Here is an 18,640-nt window from a genome sequence, read left to right on the forward strand (position 1 = left end):
AAATGTTGACACTAACTGGATAGAACCTAATAAATCAAGGAGTTTGGGGAAAATAATTTGAGGACTCAGTAATGTTCAATGATGTATTGTTTTAAAGCTGTTGCCTTTATTTTTTTATTCTAGTTTATTCTAGTTATAATAATTATGTATTATGCAACTATACGGTTCAAAACTTTTCTAAAGTTCGGCCATAGCTTAGTTAGAGCTAAGTTCTAACTGCTATAGTTAGAATCTGTGGGTTCTAGATCTGTTAGCAAGTTTCTCAAGATCAAATGGAACAGTTAAAACTTTAATTGTAAATTTACTGAAAGTTATGTTTTCACATCCAACAAACATTATCATTTTGGATTCTAGTGACATAGCTGTACTTTGAGTTATGTTTTTTGATGATGAGATAGTATCATTTAAGAGAAGATTGTCCAATCTTTTGACTTGCCTGGGCCACATTGAGTGAAGAGGAATTATCTTGTGTAGAATATAAAATATACAATATAGTTAATGCATATAAATAACAAACTTCCTTTATTTTTATTTTATTTTTTATTGTGGGACTACATTACTTGCTCTCCAGGGCCATATTTGGCCCAGGGATCATAAAAGCTGCATAATGGTTGGACATATCTGATTTAAGATTTCTATAATTGTCTCAAATATTGTCTGTATCATGGCCCATACTTTCACTGCTAGAATATGTGTTTAAACATATTTTTTTCTGGAAAACTCAGTATGAACATTCTCATTTTTTATACACCCACACACTTACAGATTGAAACTGATTGACTGAAAACACAGGAAAAGAAAAATAAAGCTATTCAGTAGATTTTTTTCCCATTATTCTATTTGTTATTCTCTGGGATTTTCCAACAATAAATAGATGAATTCCCTCCAAACACATCTGAAGACCAATTTTATTTGTATTAATTCACTCTGAAGAAATCACATGGAACTTACTATCAAATAAAGTTTCTCAGTCAAGCTTAACCTTTTGCACTATAGGGATAATCAGGTGCATGATGACATACATCATCAGCAGAGGGAGCTCTCCCTACAGCCTTCTCCCAACCATGCTTAGAGACACCAGGATGTAAATGAGAGAAAATCTGAGAGTCAAATTTCCAGTCTATTTGCAGGGAACTAAATTTAAGAATGACATTATAAAGTATTAAAAGAACATTTTTACAGAAAGAAAATGGGGAGAGAGATGTTGGCATCCATATGTACATAATGTTTACTGGAGAACAAATTATAGCAGGTGATATGGATGTTACCATATCTGTAAAAAGAACATTCTGTATAAATATTTCCGTATTTATATTTCCATTACATACATGTAGCACCTTGGTTTGTTGTGTCCAGACCTGGATCAACTTTACAGCGTAGTAATAGGGAACAAACACTCTCCTTCAATATAATACTACTTATAGTAGACTAATTCCTACGAGTATTATTTTGTGAAGGAAAATAGCAAAAAATACTTGTTCTGAAAGAGATTCTAGGCAAGTTTATTGATAGACTGATAGATAGAAAACAATTGGTGGCTTACTGCTATATAATCAAGGTGTGTATCTCCCTATCTCAGTACTGGTTTGCACCCATCCTATTTCCATGCTCAAATTAATTTCAAGAGAAGGAAAATTCACCCACAGACCTTTTCTAATCAGCAAGCTGCACGGGGTAGGAGATATAACAAAGAAAATAGTTTTCTAGGGCACTTTACAAAGATAAGGGAAAATCAAAAATACCACAAATGAAATCTAAAAGGGATGAAGCAAGCCCCTTTTATAGAGAACAAAACCGTCTAAGACATTTTGAATAGATTTTACAATGCTATTTGTAAAAGGAAGGATGGAGTTTTGCCTTTCCTTGAATGCACTACCAATTTTATAATTTCCCTTCCAAAGTAAAGGAGCCCAATCATTACTTTTCATTGAGCAGGAGGTATTATAAGGGTTTGCCGTTGTTGCCTTTTAATAAAGAACCACCTCAATCTCCCGTGAAGGGAGGCAGTGGGGTTGCTGAAATCAAGATTAACAATTGATTAGTTTTAATGGTCCATGACAACAATAAACAATAAGACCCCTGTCAGAAATTAGATTGTGCTGCTAATGCTGCCAACTCAAACGACTTTTAAACTAAAGGTGCTCAACACTTCTACAAACATAAACATTTAAGATATTCACAAATTCTGGAAACATTTGTCTTAAATCATAAATTAGAAAACAGTAGCTTTTCTTTGATTTGAGCAATCGATCTTTCTGGCCATTAGAAAACAACAAAATAGAGTAGAATATTAAAATAATAAATACATACAATCAAAGTATCCTTTTGATTGTAATCTTTAATAATACTTTAAATAATACTAAAAGGAAAATGGATATTTCAGCTATATTTAAATTATGTCTTCATTGTACTTCTTTTATGTATTTGAAGCATTATTTCTATGTGTTTAATTTTAAACATTTGCACTATATTAGTCATAGTAAACACTGCAACACATTCATATTAATACACTGTGCTATATTCTGGAAATAAAACCAACATTATTTTTTTGTAAACCTACGATGCAAAAGACCTGAGATAACGTATAAGAATCTAGTCAATATGCATCAGTAGAAAAATATTATGGGCTGGGGAAAAGGAGGGGAAAAAATTTACAAAACATTGTAGTAAATGATATAAACACATGAGCTTTTTAATGCAACAAGAAAAAAGGCAGGTAAATTCTCTTGCATAATTTTGGTACCAGTACTTAACTCATTTTGATGAAACAGAAATTATTTCAGTGGAGAAGAGAATTTTGAAAGAATTCTCATTGAAAGTATTGAACAGTTTTATTTTTAGCTTTTTTTGTTGGCTGGTTGACTATAAAAGTGATCTTTGTTGTAAAATCATCTTATCAGCAGTTTCAAATTTCCCTGCTTTTCCAAGCTTCATTTAGTCCTAAGAAGGACCTTTTCTCATTGGCTTTTTTTTTTAATCAGAAGTGCTAGGAGTACTCACCATGACCATTTCTCCACAACCATCTCTCCGTGGCCAACTCACTGCAGGACAACTCAGCACAGACAATTTTGTAGGATAGCTCAGTGTGATCAATGTTATCTGCCACTATTTCTTTGACATTATTTTTAATTGACAAAAATGGAAATAATGTCAAAGAAACAGTGGCATATAACATTTATTGCCTTGAGTTACTCTGTGTGAAATTATCTGTAGCGAGTTGCCCCACCATGAGTTGGCTGCAGCATGTTGTCCTGCAGGAAGTTAGCCATGCTGCAGCAAATTGTCCCCTTCCACATTCTCACTATAAGTGAGAGTCCTGCTCTTTGTAGAAGAATTTCTCCTTCATCTGTTGAAATTTGGACAATTTTTTTCTCTCTCCAGAAATGTCATGGATATCCCTACAGAGCCAATGATGCCCAGCTACAAAAATATGTGGTAAATGGAAATATGTAGTGATGTATAGAAAATGAATTTTACTTTATTTTTTCCCTTTTCTCTTATAATAGTAGAAACTGAGGATAGCCAAGCTGGATATCTGTCCTTCATTCAGATAAAACCATTTTTTAAAAACTATAATCAATATTTAAATGATGGCATTTGCTATAACAACATGGAATTTGCTACACAGCAGTGGATAAATTCATGGAAATTAAGTAAATCCTAATGGATATTTGTTAAAAAGGTTGTATGATTTTCAATAGCAGAAGAGTCTAGCAGCAGAATAATGCTTTTAGCTCATTTCCTGCCTATGTCTTCCCATTGGCTTTTGTAATTTATGATGATGGATTACATAGACCTTTCAACTTACTGAACCTCTAGTAGGATTTATATTGCTTTTGAGTTTATTTACCATCAAATCTTTTGAAAAGCGAACTTTTAAAAGAATATTTCATCACTTTAATAAACAAACAGGCATCCTATTGCTATTGTTTGATCACTTCTTTATAGCAATTTTTAGATGACTATAGTTTGATTCCATAATGAGAAGTCATTTCCATTCTTTACTAACAGTCCTTTTATAGATTCTGCTCTCTTTCTATGAATAGTTGTAGCGATTCATGAAACAGAACCTTTTGATTGTAACTGCTGAAGTCATATTTTTCTTACCTGTAAATCAGCATCAAATGTATGTTTCAGGTGAGCTTCTTCTGCAGCTTCAACGAGGCGCTAAACAGAGAAATATAAAAAAGTAAAATTATTTCCTAGAAATTTGATTTTCCTTCCATGTTGATAATCAAAATGCAGGGTTTTTTTAAGTTCAACGTACTCAGTTCCACTATACTAATTGCTATAAATATTTGCTTTCTGTAAAGTAAATGACCTGGGATGAGGCGGTACATGTACAAATAGGGACATCAATCCTTTGTAGCAATCTCAGTCATGTCAAATGTTCCAATACATGTAAATGTTAAATACTAGTACTTTCTGCTATGCAAAGACATTTTTTTTCCAGAGTAGTGATTTTCTTGGGTACGGTCATGAATATTCAGCCAACTTCATTATAAATTTTTGAAAAAGTCTAAAATGGCTGTTGCAGGCATTTTAAATAACATCTCCCCTCTTTGTGTGAAAAAAGGTCAAAGGACTTGATATATAATTGAACTCTGTGTAAAATGTTTCAGTGATTTTTTTCCCTCAGACAGCAGCATTTATGAACATGCTGCATAAAAATGAGTCTCCTACATCATGAGCAGTCAATCCCTTGAATCTCTCCAGTGGAAGCTATAATTCAAAGGTCTCAATTTAGTTTGTTATTGATCCAAAATTTCCAGCCACATCAGAATTAGCAGTACAGTAATGATAATATTGAACACTTATGCTTTAAACAAGAAAAAAAGACTTCAGCATTAACATTAAATTAAGAGCAACTATTTATTAAAGAGTGTTCTCCTTTTCTTTCTCTCCCAACTATGTAGCCAAACAGTTTTTCATGTTCTCCTCAAGTTCCTTTTGGTTCCTGTTCAAACAAGCTACTGTATATTCAGTTGATGAACAGGCTAGAAGAGTATTTGACTTTTCTTATTGCTATCTAAATACAAGTTAATATGACTTAGTTTCTCTTTATCTCAAAATGAGCAGGAATGAAGCTACATCAAGGAGACCTACTTGCTATGCTCCATCAAACAAGCAGCCTCTCCCTCAGTGACAACACACACAGAATGAACATTGGCAGGGGAACAGCTTCTTGTGTACAATGTAGACAGCAGTATAATAAATATTTCCTTAAGAGCAAGACTGCCAATGTAACAGCAATCACATTCATGTGAAAGCCTTTGTACATAGAGTATCCAAACATATTATTAAGCATTTCTCATTTGTAGATTCCTTTCAGTGGTTAACTATAAACAAACTTGAATTTTGATCCCCCAAAGAGCAATTTTAGGGAAGAAAATAAATATAACTAAACTATTATCAATAAAACAATCAAAACCATGTAAGCTAAAAAAAATGAAAAACCATTATTTCAAAACCATTATCAAGTACATTGGAGTCACATTGTTCAGACTTCATGACTGAGCCCCAGTGGTGTCATCTGCCCCATCAGATGCCATCTTGTGGAGAGAGTTGGTGGGATGGGAGGTGGCTATATCCAAGCTATGGGGCTAAGTAAAGCTCAGGGGCCTTCAATCTGGTTATATTCGATATTGATCTCATGAAAATAAACATTAAAATTCTTCCCCTACTCATTTTACCTGCAGACTGAGCTAGAAAAGAGCAACTGGAGTAAGTTTAACCTAACTGGTGATAGACTAACATTATTTCTCTTTTAAGAGACCCTTATGCTGAAATACTGGTTCTGAATTTTTCCTATTCTTGATTTAAAGGTTCAAGTCTTTGAGGGAATGAACATAAACTTGAGTGGAATTAAACCAAATGAGAATTTGAATTTTTTTTAAAAAGCAAACCTGCTCTTCTGACGTTGTTACTTGTTTTTTTAAAAGGGGGGAACTGTATTACTACAAAAAATGTACAAGTGATTAATTACATGGTCCTTGAAATTTTAATGTAAATTTGTTCTTTTTATGTATATCTTAGATAAGCAAAAAAATGTGCGTGGTAAAGATATAAATAGGATCCAGTTATTAGATTATCAATATTTTAATCTTAAAAAGTAGAAAAGAACATGATCATGGGAATGCTCACAGTCATGGGGCATTATGGCAGAAATCCATTTAAACACTGTAATTTTGGAATATTTTATAGATTAGGGATATCTGGCTTGGTGATCATACTTGTAAAAAAATCTTAGAGGAGTGGTATTGAGATGTATCTCTTAAAAAGACAAATAGAATTAGCGACAAAATCCAAATCATGGGAAGCAATAGATCTGATTTACCTGGTGTTGCTCAGATTCCCTATCTCCAGTTGTGGGCATACCATTTAAAGAAGGATTGAAACACACTGGAACAGGTTGGCGGAAAGACAATGAAATACCCATGAAAAGATATTGAAAGAGCTCAGAAAGTTTAGATGGGGGGGGGAACTGGCAAGGAATTATGATAGTGTTCTTCAAATAATTTCAGGACTTGGCTCTATCAATGCAGAGGAAGGGTTACAAGGTAAATAGATTTCCAACTGAATGTTAGAGAAACTATAGGTTAACAATAACAATAAACCAAATTACCCAACGAGATTTTCAGCTACCTTATCTAGTTTCTGTTCAAGATGCTGTAATTTGGATTCCCACACTGAACAATCTTTTGATTCAATCATTTCACATCTCTGATTTTTGCAAATGTTGAAAATGATATGAAAAGTTCAAACACTGTTCTAGTCAATTGTTTTCCCTACTTCTCCACTGTTCAGCAAGTCACAGAAAATAAAAGAGCATTGGTAACTTATATTTGTGCAGAGAATAAGCAGAAGAAAAGGAACCATGAAGATAAGGCTAGTGACAAGCAAGGGAATACCTCTTTTTTCAAATTTTGAATTATAATTAGATATCAGTCTACAGGAATTATCTCCCAGTTCAGGTCTTCTAAAGCACGGATCGCCAATCTTTTGGACCTCAGGGACCACCAAACTCATCATTTTAAATCCCAGTGACCACTAACCGGATCTGTGGGCACGGCCTAATTTGTGGGTGTGGCTTGGTGGTCATATGACTGGCTGGGCATGGCTTGTATGTAAATATTATAAATATTTATATAAATATTGAAATTTTTTAAATAAAAAAGAGCAACTTTTACCCAAAATCAGGCAAAGCAGGCAGGCAGACTGAGTTGCTCACAGAATCATTCAGTGATCTATCTATCTGCCATTGGCTAGCTCAGTCTCTCAAATTTGCTTGTTGCGAGTCTGCACTGAATAATAGAACCTTCAGTCCTAAGGGAGGTTCAGCTGTGCTTAAAAGTAGAGCCGAAGATCTAAAGACTAGCTAGAAAGCAAGAAATCCAAACATTTCCTGCTTCCTAGCTGATCTAAATCTCCCAGCACAGCAGAACAGAGGATGGTCAGAAAAAGGAAAAATAGCAATTTAGCAGGCAAGTTTGCTGGGTAAGGAGTGAGTGGGTGGGAAGGGTTTCCGTGGGCCATGCGGCTGCTGTTCTAAAGCAGAGGTCCTCAACCTTTCCCGCTTTGCGTACTGTGGGGGGAAGGGATGGTTCAGTGCAAGCAGCCAGCAAGCATGCACACATGTGCAGCTCTATGTGTGCGAAAGGCAGGCACACATGCATGCCCACTACTTGCACAAACAGAACATACGTGAGCACACGCTCATCTGTTGCTTGTGCATATGCTCGCCTGCCCCAGTAGTGAGCCATGGCCCAGGGATGCTCCCCCCTTTTCTAAAGAATAAATTTCCAAGTTTCTCTACTATGTATCCATATTAATATCTGCACAGAATAAAAACCCATTCAGGTGGCACTGCTAAGGAAGTATATTTTACACCAAATTGTATAATCAGATCTATCTAACCCTTTACTGCATTTATGTAATGTATATAACTTTCCCCCAGTCTGTTATTTTTAATTGCACAAACATCTAATGACACTGAATTATATTGAAAGGTAGTGATTAGCTAAAGTCATACAATGAAAAATGGAATGGAACTATTTACTGGACCCTAGATATCTTACACTCCATGCTGGATTTTATTTGTTCTCATTGGCTATTGTGAATAAAAGAACAATTTTCAGCTCTAAGTCATTATGCACATATCGGGGGGAGTTGTTTTTGCACATGTCATGTTTTTACTAATGTAAACTCATAAAACATTTTGTATATATGTTTTATAGTTGACAACAGAAAGAAGGGAGGGAGTTTCAAAGAGCAGGCAGCAGTGTGGAATCGAAAGTACATTCCATTCATATTTTCTTCAAAGACTGATTAGATGACTGACACTTCTGCCGCGCAAAAAATCTAATTGGAAAGCACTCTTGACTATGGATGTTTTCCATTGGATGAAACACCCAGAGGGGTGGGGGTGGGGAACCAGGATCAAGGTTGACAGTGAATTATGTATCTCAGAGTTGGCTACATCCAGGTAAATGCTGGATGTAGAATGTTAACTTCAAATAAATCTTCGTTAGTTTTGGGAGTGTGGGTCGAGGCTCATGATTTAATTGGAGTAATTGCTGGAATCCTGACAACTACATAATTTCATAGAAATTCTTCATACTTTTCTAGAAGCACAATATTCTTTCCCACAATAGCAAACAGAAATAGAAATACATTTCTCTCTAAGTGCTTATCTATGTATGTATGAATGTATGTGTTCATGTATGTGGGGAGACACATTACATAGATATAAATATGTTTGTATGTTTACAAGTGATATTTTGCTTTTTTTTCTTCCATTCAATTGTGTCATTCTAAAAAAACATGAAGGATTCTATGAAACTATGCGGTATTTCACCACTACACCACCTCCATGGCTGTTGTAGATAAAATTTGCTTATGTAAGAATACACAAATATCATGGGCTGTTTATTGCCTGCTAACTCAGCATAAGCCTGGCCTTGATTTGCCCTGCAAAGCTTAACACTCTAGTATTTCACACTGAAAAGCTTATTATATGCCAAGGAGAACATGGATTTATATACCATTTTAAACTCATTTCATAGAAAAGCATTTATTTTGTCACTTTTCAGCAGCTCCTCCATAAAATCCAGTCACCAGAGTGTAACATAGAATAAAGTTAAGGAAAAATCATTGTTTCTCATTGTTCAGAATGACTTATTTTATATTAACATGCAAATCTGATTACAGAAGCATTCAGATGTTCTGGCTTTTTGTTGAAGTACTTGACACATTTGACAAATGTTACCTTCACCACCAAATCTAATTTTTTTTGTTTATTTGTGTTAAAAATATTAAAAGTGAGATGTGCATTTACACATAAAGATGTTCGCAAGGCCATCTCTCTATTTTGTAGCATATATGGTTTCCACTTGGTGCCAGTAAAATTCTGAAAGCAAAGCAACAAACAATTGAGGTTGATTTTCTCCTAATCCATTCTAAGTATACATATCTAAAGGGATGTTTAAACACCAGCATTCTGCATATAACAATATTTTTAAACCTAAAATTGAAACTAAGCAAGTTTTACTCAGGGGAGAGCATGAATGAAGTAAACTGAGGAATCAATAGTTACATTTTTCCACCAACCTACTTGTATCAACTCTGGGGAGCTTTATGCCAGCATTTCAAACAACACAACAGATCATAAACTAGACAATCATGTTTTAATCTACCATTTTGGATGAATCCAGTTCATGATTTAATTTATAGTTCACTCTGTTACCTGAACTTAATGAGGCCAATTTCTGTTTCTTTTTCTTATTTATTCTATAACCAAATCATTATATTCCACTGATAAATAGATCAACAATCACACCAAGTGTCACTTTTTTTAAAACCTGGGACTATGTTTTAAAATAACACTTCAATGCAGTTACCCAGAAATAGCTTAAATTAAGCAAGACTTGCTTACAATTTTTTTTACATTATTTAAACCCTTATAGATATTCTTTGTGCATCAGATATTAAAATCCTTGTCACTCAACTACAGCCTAAAATTAATCTAACTAAAATGAGTACCCTTGCAATCAAACATTGTTTAAATTCCAAGACTGGAAAAATCCACTTAATTAAACAGATTATACTATGTTGTCTCAGAAGAATCATTGAAAAAACATTCCATTTGCCTCATGCAGTACCCAAACAACTTTATTTTTTTTTCTCATATTGTCCAAAATTTAATAAGATTTTTAGCTGCAAGACTCCAGTTCAAGCTTTCTAAACTTTCTAACCAAAAGTACCCTACACCTATTATTAAGAATACATCAGAAATAATGCATCACATTAGATGACATTTGTTTATTTTATAGATTACTTACTTCCAAATTGTGTCTAGATGGCTTATAAAAAATTAACATTAAAAAGCACACATTCACCATAACATGCAACAATATTCTAATATGCTTTGTAAGGACACTATAGAAGTAGCTATTATTACTTTAAAATCTCATGAATTCATTGTAATGAACTTTTGTTAGAATCACAAAAGCTAGATTTGAAAGAACTTAAACTTAAATTTAAAACAACTTAAACTTTAAAAAACTGGAAGAACTGAAAGAAATTACCTTTCAGATAGATAAAGAATATAATACAAGAATCTCCCTCTAATCTTAAATTGCCACATTCCCAAATCCATCTTTCTTTTTTTTTTTTTTTTTTTTTTTTTTTTTTTTTTTTTTTTTTTTTTTTTTTTTTTTTTTTTTTTTTTTTGGGGGGGGGGGGGGGTTTTCCCTCCCACCCACGTTGCGGTGCCGTTGTGGGTCGTGTCCATCCGGTGTTTAGGGTCTACGGCACCGTCGCCTTCATTACAGATTTGATGATGGTTCTTTTGGCGGGGGGGGGGCTTGGGGGGGGGGGCTTTGTACCTCGGCCTTCTTCGTTCCTGGCGCGATCTTGTTGGGGGGGGCCCCCCCAACGAGCGGTCTCCATTTCTGGGCCTCTCGAACCTTGTCCTCTTTCACAAATACTTGTTAAAAGAGACTGCTTAGAATCAGACACCACAGAACTATTGAGATATGACCAATACAGAATAAAGAATATCTAATATGATTATATTGAACTGATTTTTTAAATATTACAATTGTATAGATGCTGTTGAACTCCAACCACAACAGTCGTTCAGTAAATCTTGGAATATATTTTTTGACTAGCTGATAAAAGCCTAATAGCAACCCTCTGTAGATGTTTTGGAGCTTGTCACCTTTTTATCACAAAAGTCTATTTCCTTCCTAGAGATTAAACCTCTATCTGCTCTCCAAATAATCTTGTATGTGAGGCCTCACCTTATGCTTTACGAAGAATGATTCCTCACAGTAATACTAACACTAATTTTGTCCATATCCCTACAATGTACACAGAAGGGTTTAAAAAAATAGTACCCCACCAATTTAATTCAAAGAATGAAGCTTGTGGTCACAATATTTTTCTTTATCAAGGAATGAAATCCTAGAAGACAAACTAGTCTTCAGTGTTAGGGAATTTAAACACCTGCTAGGCAATCTAACTACTATTCTATCCCTGAAAACAAAGAGGTATTGGACAATTAAACCAGGTTCAATTAATAACCAATTAGAATCAGTGTAATGCATTAAGTGATAATATTATGATCTCTATACCGAGTAGTTGCTTTTCAAACTCCCAGTTTGGTTTCTGTTCCTGTTATACTTTTACAAAAAGTCCTAGATGAATTTTTCAGCTAGGCTATACTCCAGAACATTGTAATTATGAAAGATGTGTTAACCATCACATCCATTTAGTATTATCCAGATATCCATGATTCATTCCAAATTCACTTTTAAAAATCCATGATCCTTTTTTTTTCTCTTTGCCTGGTAAAAAACAAAATATTGGTGGAAAAGGGAATATCAATCACCAACTGTTGCTCCAAACACAGTCTTTTGCATGGAACAATGGACACTGACAGGAGATGAACCAAAAAGATCATGGAAAAACAAGGCAGGAATATTGAGCAGCTTTGAAATCAACATGGCAATGGTTTGAACAAGTGGCTGTTTGTTCAGGAAATAGCAAATTATATTATGCGGTATCTGTTTCTAATTCACGTTATAATCACTATCACTTGAAATTAAGAGAGTCTTAAGTGGTATCTCAGAACAGGAATTTCCCCCCTTCTCTTTGCAGTGGCCTTGCAACTACTATGTTTTACTAAGAAGGTAGTTTATAGATTGATCCTCTCCAATAAAAACTCATGTACATTAGGATCTATCGGGGAGGGGAAGAAAAAGAAATGTCACATTTGTCATGTCCCACATACAAGGTTTCAACTAACTTCCAATGATAGCTCCTAAAGGTAATGCATTGTATGTTACCATCTCGAATGCAATGGTTTATAAATTCAATTCCCAATGGAAAGTTTTAGCCCCATAGAATAACAATTGGCTACATATTTTTTTTAACAAATTTTATTCAGTTTTTCAAATTAAAAACAAAAATCTATTTTTAGTGGACAACATATTTCCGGGTCATCATGTTTACATACAAATATGACAGCAATTATACATTCATATATGCATATTTAATTCTATTATTACCTTTTCCATTCCAAATGTTCAGTAAGGAGAGAAACAAATGCATTAATTCTAGCCTCTTTCATTAATCTCAATCAAAACATCTTTTTGTTTCATTTCAATTATTTCAAATATAATCCTTTAATATTTATTTTAAAAATAAAGATAAACAATATGTGTTTGCCTAATAATAATAATAATAATAATAATAATAATAATAATAATAATAATAATGTTACCAATGTCTCTCCTTGCTTTTAATAGTCTATATTAATTTATTAATTTAGTTGGTTCTTTAGTGTTTCATATTCCCTTTCCATTATACATTCTTTTTATAAATTCTAGATTAATACAAATTTTAACACACACACACAAAAAAAACCAAGTATAGGTTTCCCCCCTTTTACTGTTTTGAGTGTGACACCTCAATGATTAAAATATACCTTTATTCCCTCATCTTGATTCCCAATAAACCATTATTTTTAAGAAGTTACAATAATAATCATTACATCTTTTCATTTGGATTCCGCAGCATATTTTCCCCCCTTGATTTTTAATAAGAGTTATCAGTATCTATATTACCCTATTTTCTAAATATTTTTAATTGCAGAAATATTTTTATTACCCCTTGTCACCCTGCAGAATCCCCTTTTTAATTCATCAACCATTATTTCTAAAAAAAACAATTTCTTTTCAACATTTTACTATTTCTGTATTTCTTTATTTCATGCACCTGTTTCTTACTGCTTCTCCTCTTTTCCCCATATCTTTTCTCATTCCAGTTTATATCCCTTTCTTTCTTAATATCTTCCTTTCCCCTTTTCTGCTGGGTCTTTCTGCCTTTCCTGACTTCACAGGTATTCCCCCTTTTGATTGCCTTCTTAAATCTCAACTTTTTAAACCTTCCTTCTCTTCCCACTTCTTTGTTAGTGTTCTTTGTGTTAATTGTCTATTTAAAATGTCTTCTCCTTGAATCAACTGCTCCTCCTCTGAAGCTCTTTCTTCTTGTTCTTCAATTGCCATTTCCATTTTTTTCTAACACAGAGCAAAGTGATTCGCCTCTTTCCTGTAGTAATTCTCTCATATTTTTAAGATTCATTTTTAATTCCCGAAGAGATATCATCATTACACACTCTTATATTTTATGATCGTTAAAGTCCACACACAAAAAAACACTTTTATTTTCCTTCTTTCTTCTTTCAATTTTCTGAAGTTCTCAGTTATTCCAGCCGAGGGTCTATATCAAAAACATCAATCAATCCCACAGTCAGTCTTTCTTTGCTTTTTCTTTATTCTTGTTCTGCTTTCACTTTCTAAGATTCTTACTTTGTTTCAATATTTCTTTAATGTTATATCCACACAAGTTCATTCAGAAACAGGATGCTTTCCCTTTTGTTTGAGCTCGAGTTTTTGTCAAAAGGTGGCACTCTCCATTATACAATGTCTTCACCTTTTTCCCCTATTTTTTTATTTAGGGTTTTTCAAACCTCAATATTTAAGCACAATCCAGTCTCCAATTTGTAAACTTTATTATTATTATTTTTTGACAATCTTAAGTCCAGTTTTATTTTATGTCTATTTATTCCCAAAATATTTTAGTCCAATTTAGTTAAATTTTTAGTTCCAGCTTCTTCCTTTCCCAGTTCAAAGCCCCATTTAGCTGTCAAAAATATTTTCTTTTTTTTTTCCTGTCCCTTTGTAATTTCGCTGCTCACTTTTCTTTTCTTAAAAATTCCATGTTACCTTAATCCTGGGGTACTTTTGTTTAGTTGTATTGCCCAGTTGTCCCGGTTCAGATGTTATCCACCTCTTTCTTCCCTCCTGCAAAAATCTTAATCCAGCTGAGTCCTCCTCTTCAGGGTGGCCATTTTAAACCACCGCTGTAGTCATCTTCGGGGGGGGGGAGACCAAGCTCAGGGGGGGAGACGCAGCTCTCCTCAACCTGGCTTGCGGCTTCCCCTTACTCCACCACCCGTCCAAGGCAGCTTCAGTCCCTAATCGTAATGATCGGGGCTCTCCAACGAAAGAGCACGGACCATAGCCTCAGAGAGTCGCAATCTATGGTCCGTCAGCGAGGAGGCTCCGCCTTCTTCCGGCTACATATATCTGAAGAGTCCCAAACAGGACAAAAACAGTCATGTCCTGCATGCAGGTGGTTAATGCAAAATCAGACTAAGAGCAAACAGTAATCTTTTTGATGGCTGTGGATTCTTTGCAAGTCAAATTACATTCATTCAGAGTTAGATACTACTTGGGAAAGACAATGGGCAATGCCCTCAAGATGAGCTGGGCTTAGTTTAATTTGTAGAGAATGATGAAATGGATAGGATGATTTATGGCATAAGTTCCACTTCTTGTATGCTGGACTCATATCTCAGCTGGCTCTTTCCTGCAGTATTTGAATTATGGAAGGAAAATATGGGAACCCTTTAAAAATATCCACAATCCCAATATCAGGGTTTTTCTTTTTTAGTTTAAATCAAATCCTACAGGAGGTCCTGTACTTCAGGAAGCCACCAAGAAGCTACAAGTAAAAAGACTACTATTCTTCTCTTGTTTGCTGCAAATGTCATGCTGCATTCATACAAATGTTTCTATATGTGATATTTGATATTATTTACAGACATTGTTCTTTGGATAGTATTTTTCTTAAGATTCTTAACTGCAAGTACTATTAAAGTCAACAATTTCCTTCTGTTTTCATAAAAAGTCATACTTCTCCACCTGTAATATTATTGTATTATGTGAGCTCTCCTGTGGCTAAATTTTAACATTGCATATTTCCAGAATTGTATAAAGAGGAAATTCATTACATTGGATTAATTTTTTATTCCAAAATAATGACTTCATGAAGTGGGATCTAGCTTCATCCTAGTTTCTGCATGTCTGTTAAATTTTTACATTTCCATTTTTTAATTACTTTTGTAATCGTAATACATTCAACATGAGTACCAACAATTTAATATATTTCTGACCCAATTTGAACTCCTGAATAGCTAGCTGAATGCGTTCAACTTGCACTGAAATCTTTATGTCAAATGGCTTATCCTAAACTACATCATGATTACTGGCCACCTCAGTGGAAGAAGTAGATTTATGGATGCATCCTCAGCATCGACTGATCCCGCAATCCCACACAGATTGAAAGCTGTTTTATTAGGTTACAGCAGAGATCACTCTCCTTCCTCCAAACTAAATGGTGGGGATCTTGCAAATGGAGTTAAGTTTATGATGCATTAGCATTTCTTTTTCCGCAAGGGACTACTGGCTAATATACTAACATCCGTTCCCATTCCTTGACGTCAGATATAACTAACTGCATGGAAGAAATTTGAATTAATTGTTTTGGGTTTTTTTTTAAAATAAATGTAAATTCTCTAAGCAACTGTTACAAAGTCAACCTGAGGAAATTGTTTTCACCATATTAAAAACAATTAATTCATTAAGTTTAAGCCTCCTAGAGTCATTTTATGGTCAGATGGGCGGCATATAAATTTAAGAAATAAATAAATAATTCACCTCAGGAATACCACCAATTAAGGTATTGAAAACTATTATCAGTAGTTGTAAGTATTGGAAAGTTAGCTTCATCTTCCATAAAAATGAGCCAGTGGGCACAGAAAGCAATGGGCCAGCACAACAGAAATATGTAGGTAAGCATGGGTGAGCATTTATTATTCTGGTTCAACTGGCGATGAGGACAGATTTTAATGTTAGATTTTACAAATGCAGGAGAGATAAAAGCTCCAAACTTCCTGCTTTTCCAAAGCTATCCTTCCAAAAGAAATTCTAATGCCTTCTCCAAGTTATATTTCTCAGGGTAAATGAAAATCCTAAATTGCTCATGTCTGATTTGGTTTTATAATGGCACAGATTATTATATTCAACCAAGCAGGGCAAAAATCATTATTCACCAGCCTACATGTCTGTGGTTTCACTGATGCCATTCAGATTTTGCACAGGAGGTTGACCAGTAGCACTTGCAGCATGCTTTTAAATTGCAAAATTTGCATTCATTCAGTCTGGCTATTAGAATGTGCAAATTCTATAGTCAATTTAATGCAGTCTGATGACTTATTTACCTGCCTTAGTGTTTAACTGGATTTTTTTTCCTGCTGCTCTACTACCCATTTCAGATCAGGTATTTATAAATAAGCATAGTCACAAATGCATGACTATGTCAAGTAAACAGAATATGTGATATATTTAATCTGCCTGTGTTTCTGATAGCTTTGGCATTTATTTTTGTTCCATTACAGACCATAAAGAACTCCACCTACTCTTTATAATATAATATTACATACATAATCTACTCCACGCAAATAATGCTGCACATATGGGAGCAATATTGAAGAAATCTGTAGTAGGATATAGTTAGTGGTAAGAAACGAAAACAGCAATTATTAAACATTATAGCTGTTTAAAAACAGTCTAGGCCAAAAGAAAAATATTAATTCATAATAATAGGATGAAATGCATTTGAAATATATTTCATTCTACTTTTATACCAGAGAGCTCAAGCTTATATGCAAGATTTTCTACATTATATTTGCAAGGTAAAATTCAAATTTACACAATGATTTATCATTCCAATCTCACTGTTTTAATTGCATTGCACAAAAATTTTCCAATTAATTTTATAAATATGTTATACATTTTGTAACTTTCCATGACTGATTTAAATAGAAAAAGTTATCAGATGCATTCATACCAACTTAACTCAGAAACTAGTAAGATTAGAGAAGGCTTCATCCTGGTTTAATTGTATGATAATTAATGGAGGAGAAAAATCAATGTTTGATACAATATATTAAAAAATACTAAAGTGAGTAAAAACAGCATCTTGAAAAGTCTGTGGTTCATTTAATACAGGGCTATCAAACTCCCGTCCATGGGGCAGATGCATCACATGCTGGCCATGCCCATGTCTGGTTTAGCGAAGAGGAAAAAAGTCCCAATACATCATGTGACACCACCATGATGACATAAGTTTAACACCCCTGATTTAATACAATCAACTGTCTGACTACCCTGATTGCAAGACAGTGTCACCAGATATGGAACAGATAATTTCTTGTTGAAGATATACTAGAAAGAAAAACATCGTTGTCTTTTCTCTGAACTATTAAAGTTATTTGAATGTGGTAATCTTAGATTAGACAGGCCAGCATGGCACTGCTTATGTTCTTAACCTTCACATACCTGCCAAGGCAGTGTTCTAGGACCAACTCTCTTCATACTCTACATAAATGACCTCTGTGATCATATTAAGAGCAACTGCATTCTCTTCGCTAATGATGTAAACTGTTCAATACCACAGACAATATTGCTACCCTTCAAAAAGATCTTGACTATGTATCAGAATGGTCAAACAAATGGCAACTTCAAATCTCAACAAATAAATGCTCTGTCCTACATATTTCCAAAAAAAAATCAGAAAATAAAATACAAGCTGAATAGTCAAGACCTTGTTGATGATCCAAGCTTTGTAAAGGACTTTGGAATACTCATCTCTAATGATCTAAGTGCTAGAGCTCACTGTAACTACATAGCCAAAAAGGCATTAAGAGTTGTTAACCTAATCCTACGTAGCTTTTTCTCTGGTAATATCACACTACTAACTAGAGCATACAAAACATTTGCTAGACCAATACTCGAATACAGCTCATCAGTCTGGAACCCGCATTACATATCTGATATTAACACAGTTGAGAAAGTCCAGAAATATTTCACAAGAAGTTCTCCACTCCTCTACTCATTGTAGAATACCTTATGCCACCAGACTTGAAATTCTAGATCTAGAAAACCTAGAACTGCACCACCTTCGGTACGATCTAAGTATAGTATATAAAATCATACATTGCAATGACTTACCTGTCAATGAATACTTCAGCTTCAACCATAACAACACAAGAGCACACAATAGATACAAACTTGATTGCAAGAAATACGATTCCAGCAACAGATTGGTCAATGTCTGGAATACGCTACCTGACTCTGTGGTTTCTTCCCCAAACCCCAAAAACTTTAACCTTAGACTGTCTACTATTGACCTCACCCCTTTCCTAAGAGGTCTGTAGAGGGCATGCATA

General features: G+C 34.3%; 1 protein-coding gene across 1 annotated transcript in view; it reads right to left on the bottom strand.

Annotated features, from left to right (window-relative positions):
- CACNA2D3 (calcium voltage-gated channel auxiliary subunit alpha2delta 3) overlaps positions 1–18,640 on the bottom strand; it is a 582,709-nt gene that overhangs the window by 353,261 nt on the left and 210,808 nt on the right. Inside the window, exon 4 of the mRNA XM_087923863.1 lies at positions 4,108–4,167. Within this exon, the coding sequence (XP_087779989.1) occupies positions 4,108–4,167 (60 nt within the window). The remainder of the gene's footprint in view (positions 1–4,107; positions 4,168–18,640) is intronic.

Source organism: Pseudonaja textilis, chromosome 2, assembly GCF_049901715.1.
Source record: "Pseudonaja textilis isolate UNSWEBS1 chromosome 2, rPseTex1.2, whole genome shotgun sequence".
In the NCBI taxonomy this organism is placed as follows: Eukaryota; Metazoa; Chordata; class Lepidosauria; order Squamata; family Elapidae; genus Pseudonaja; species Pseudonaja textilis.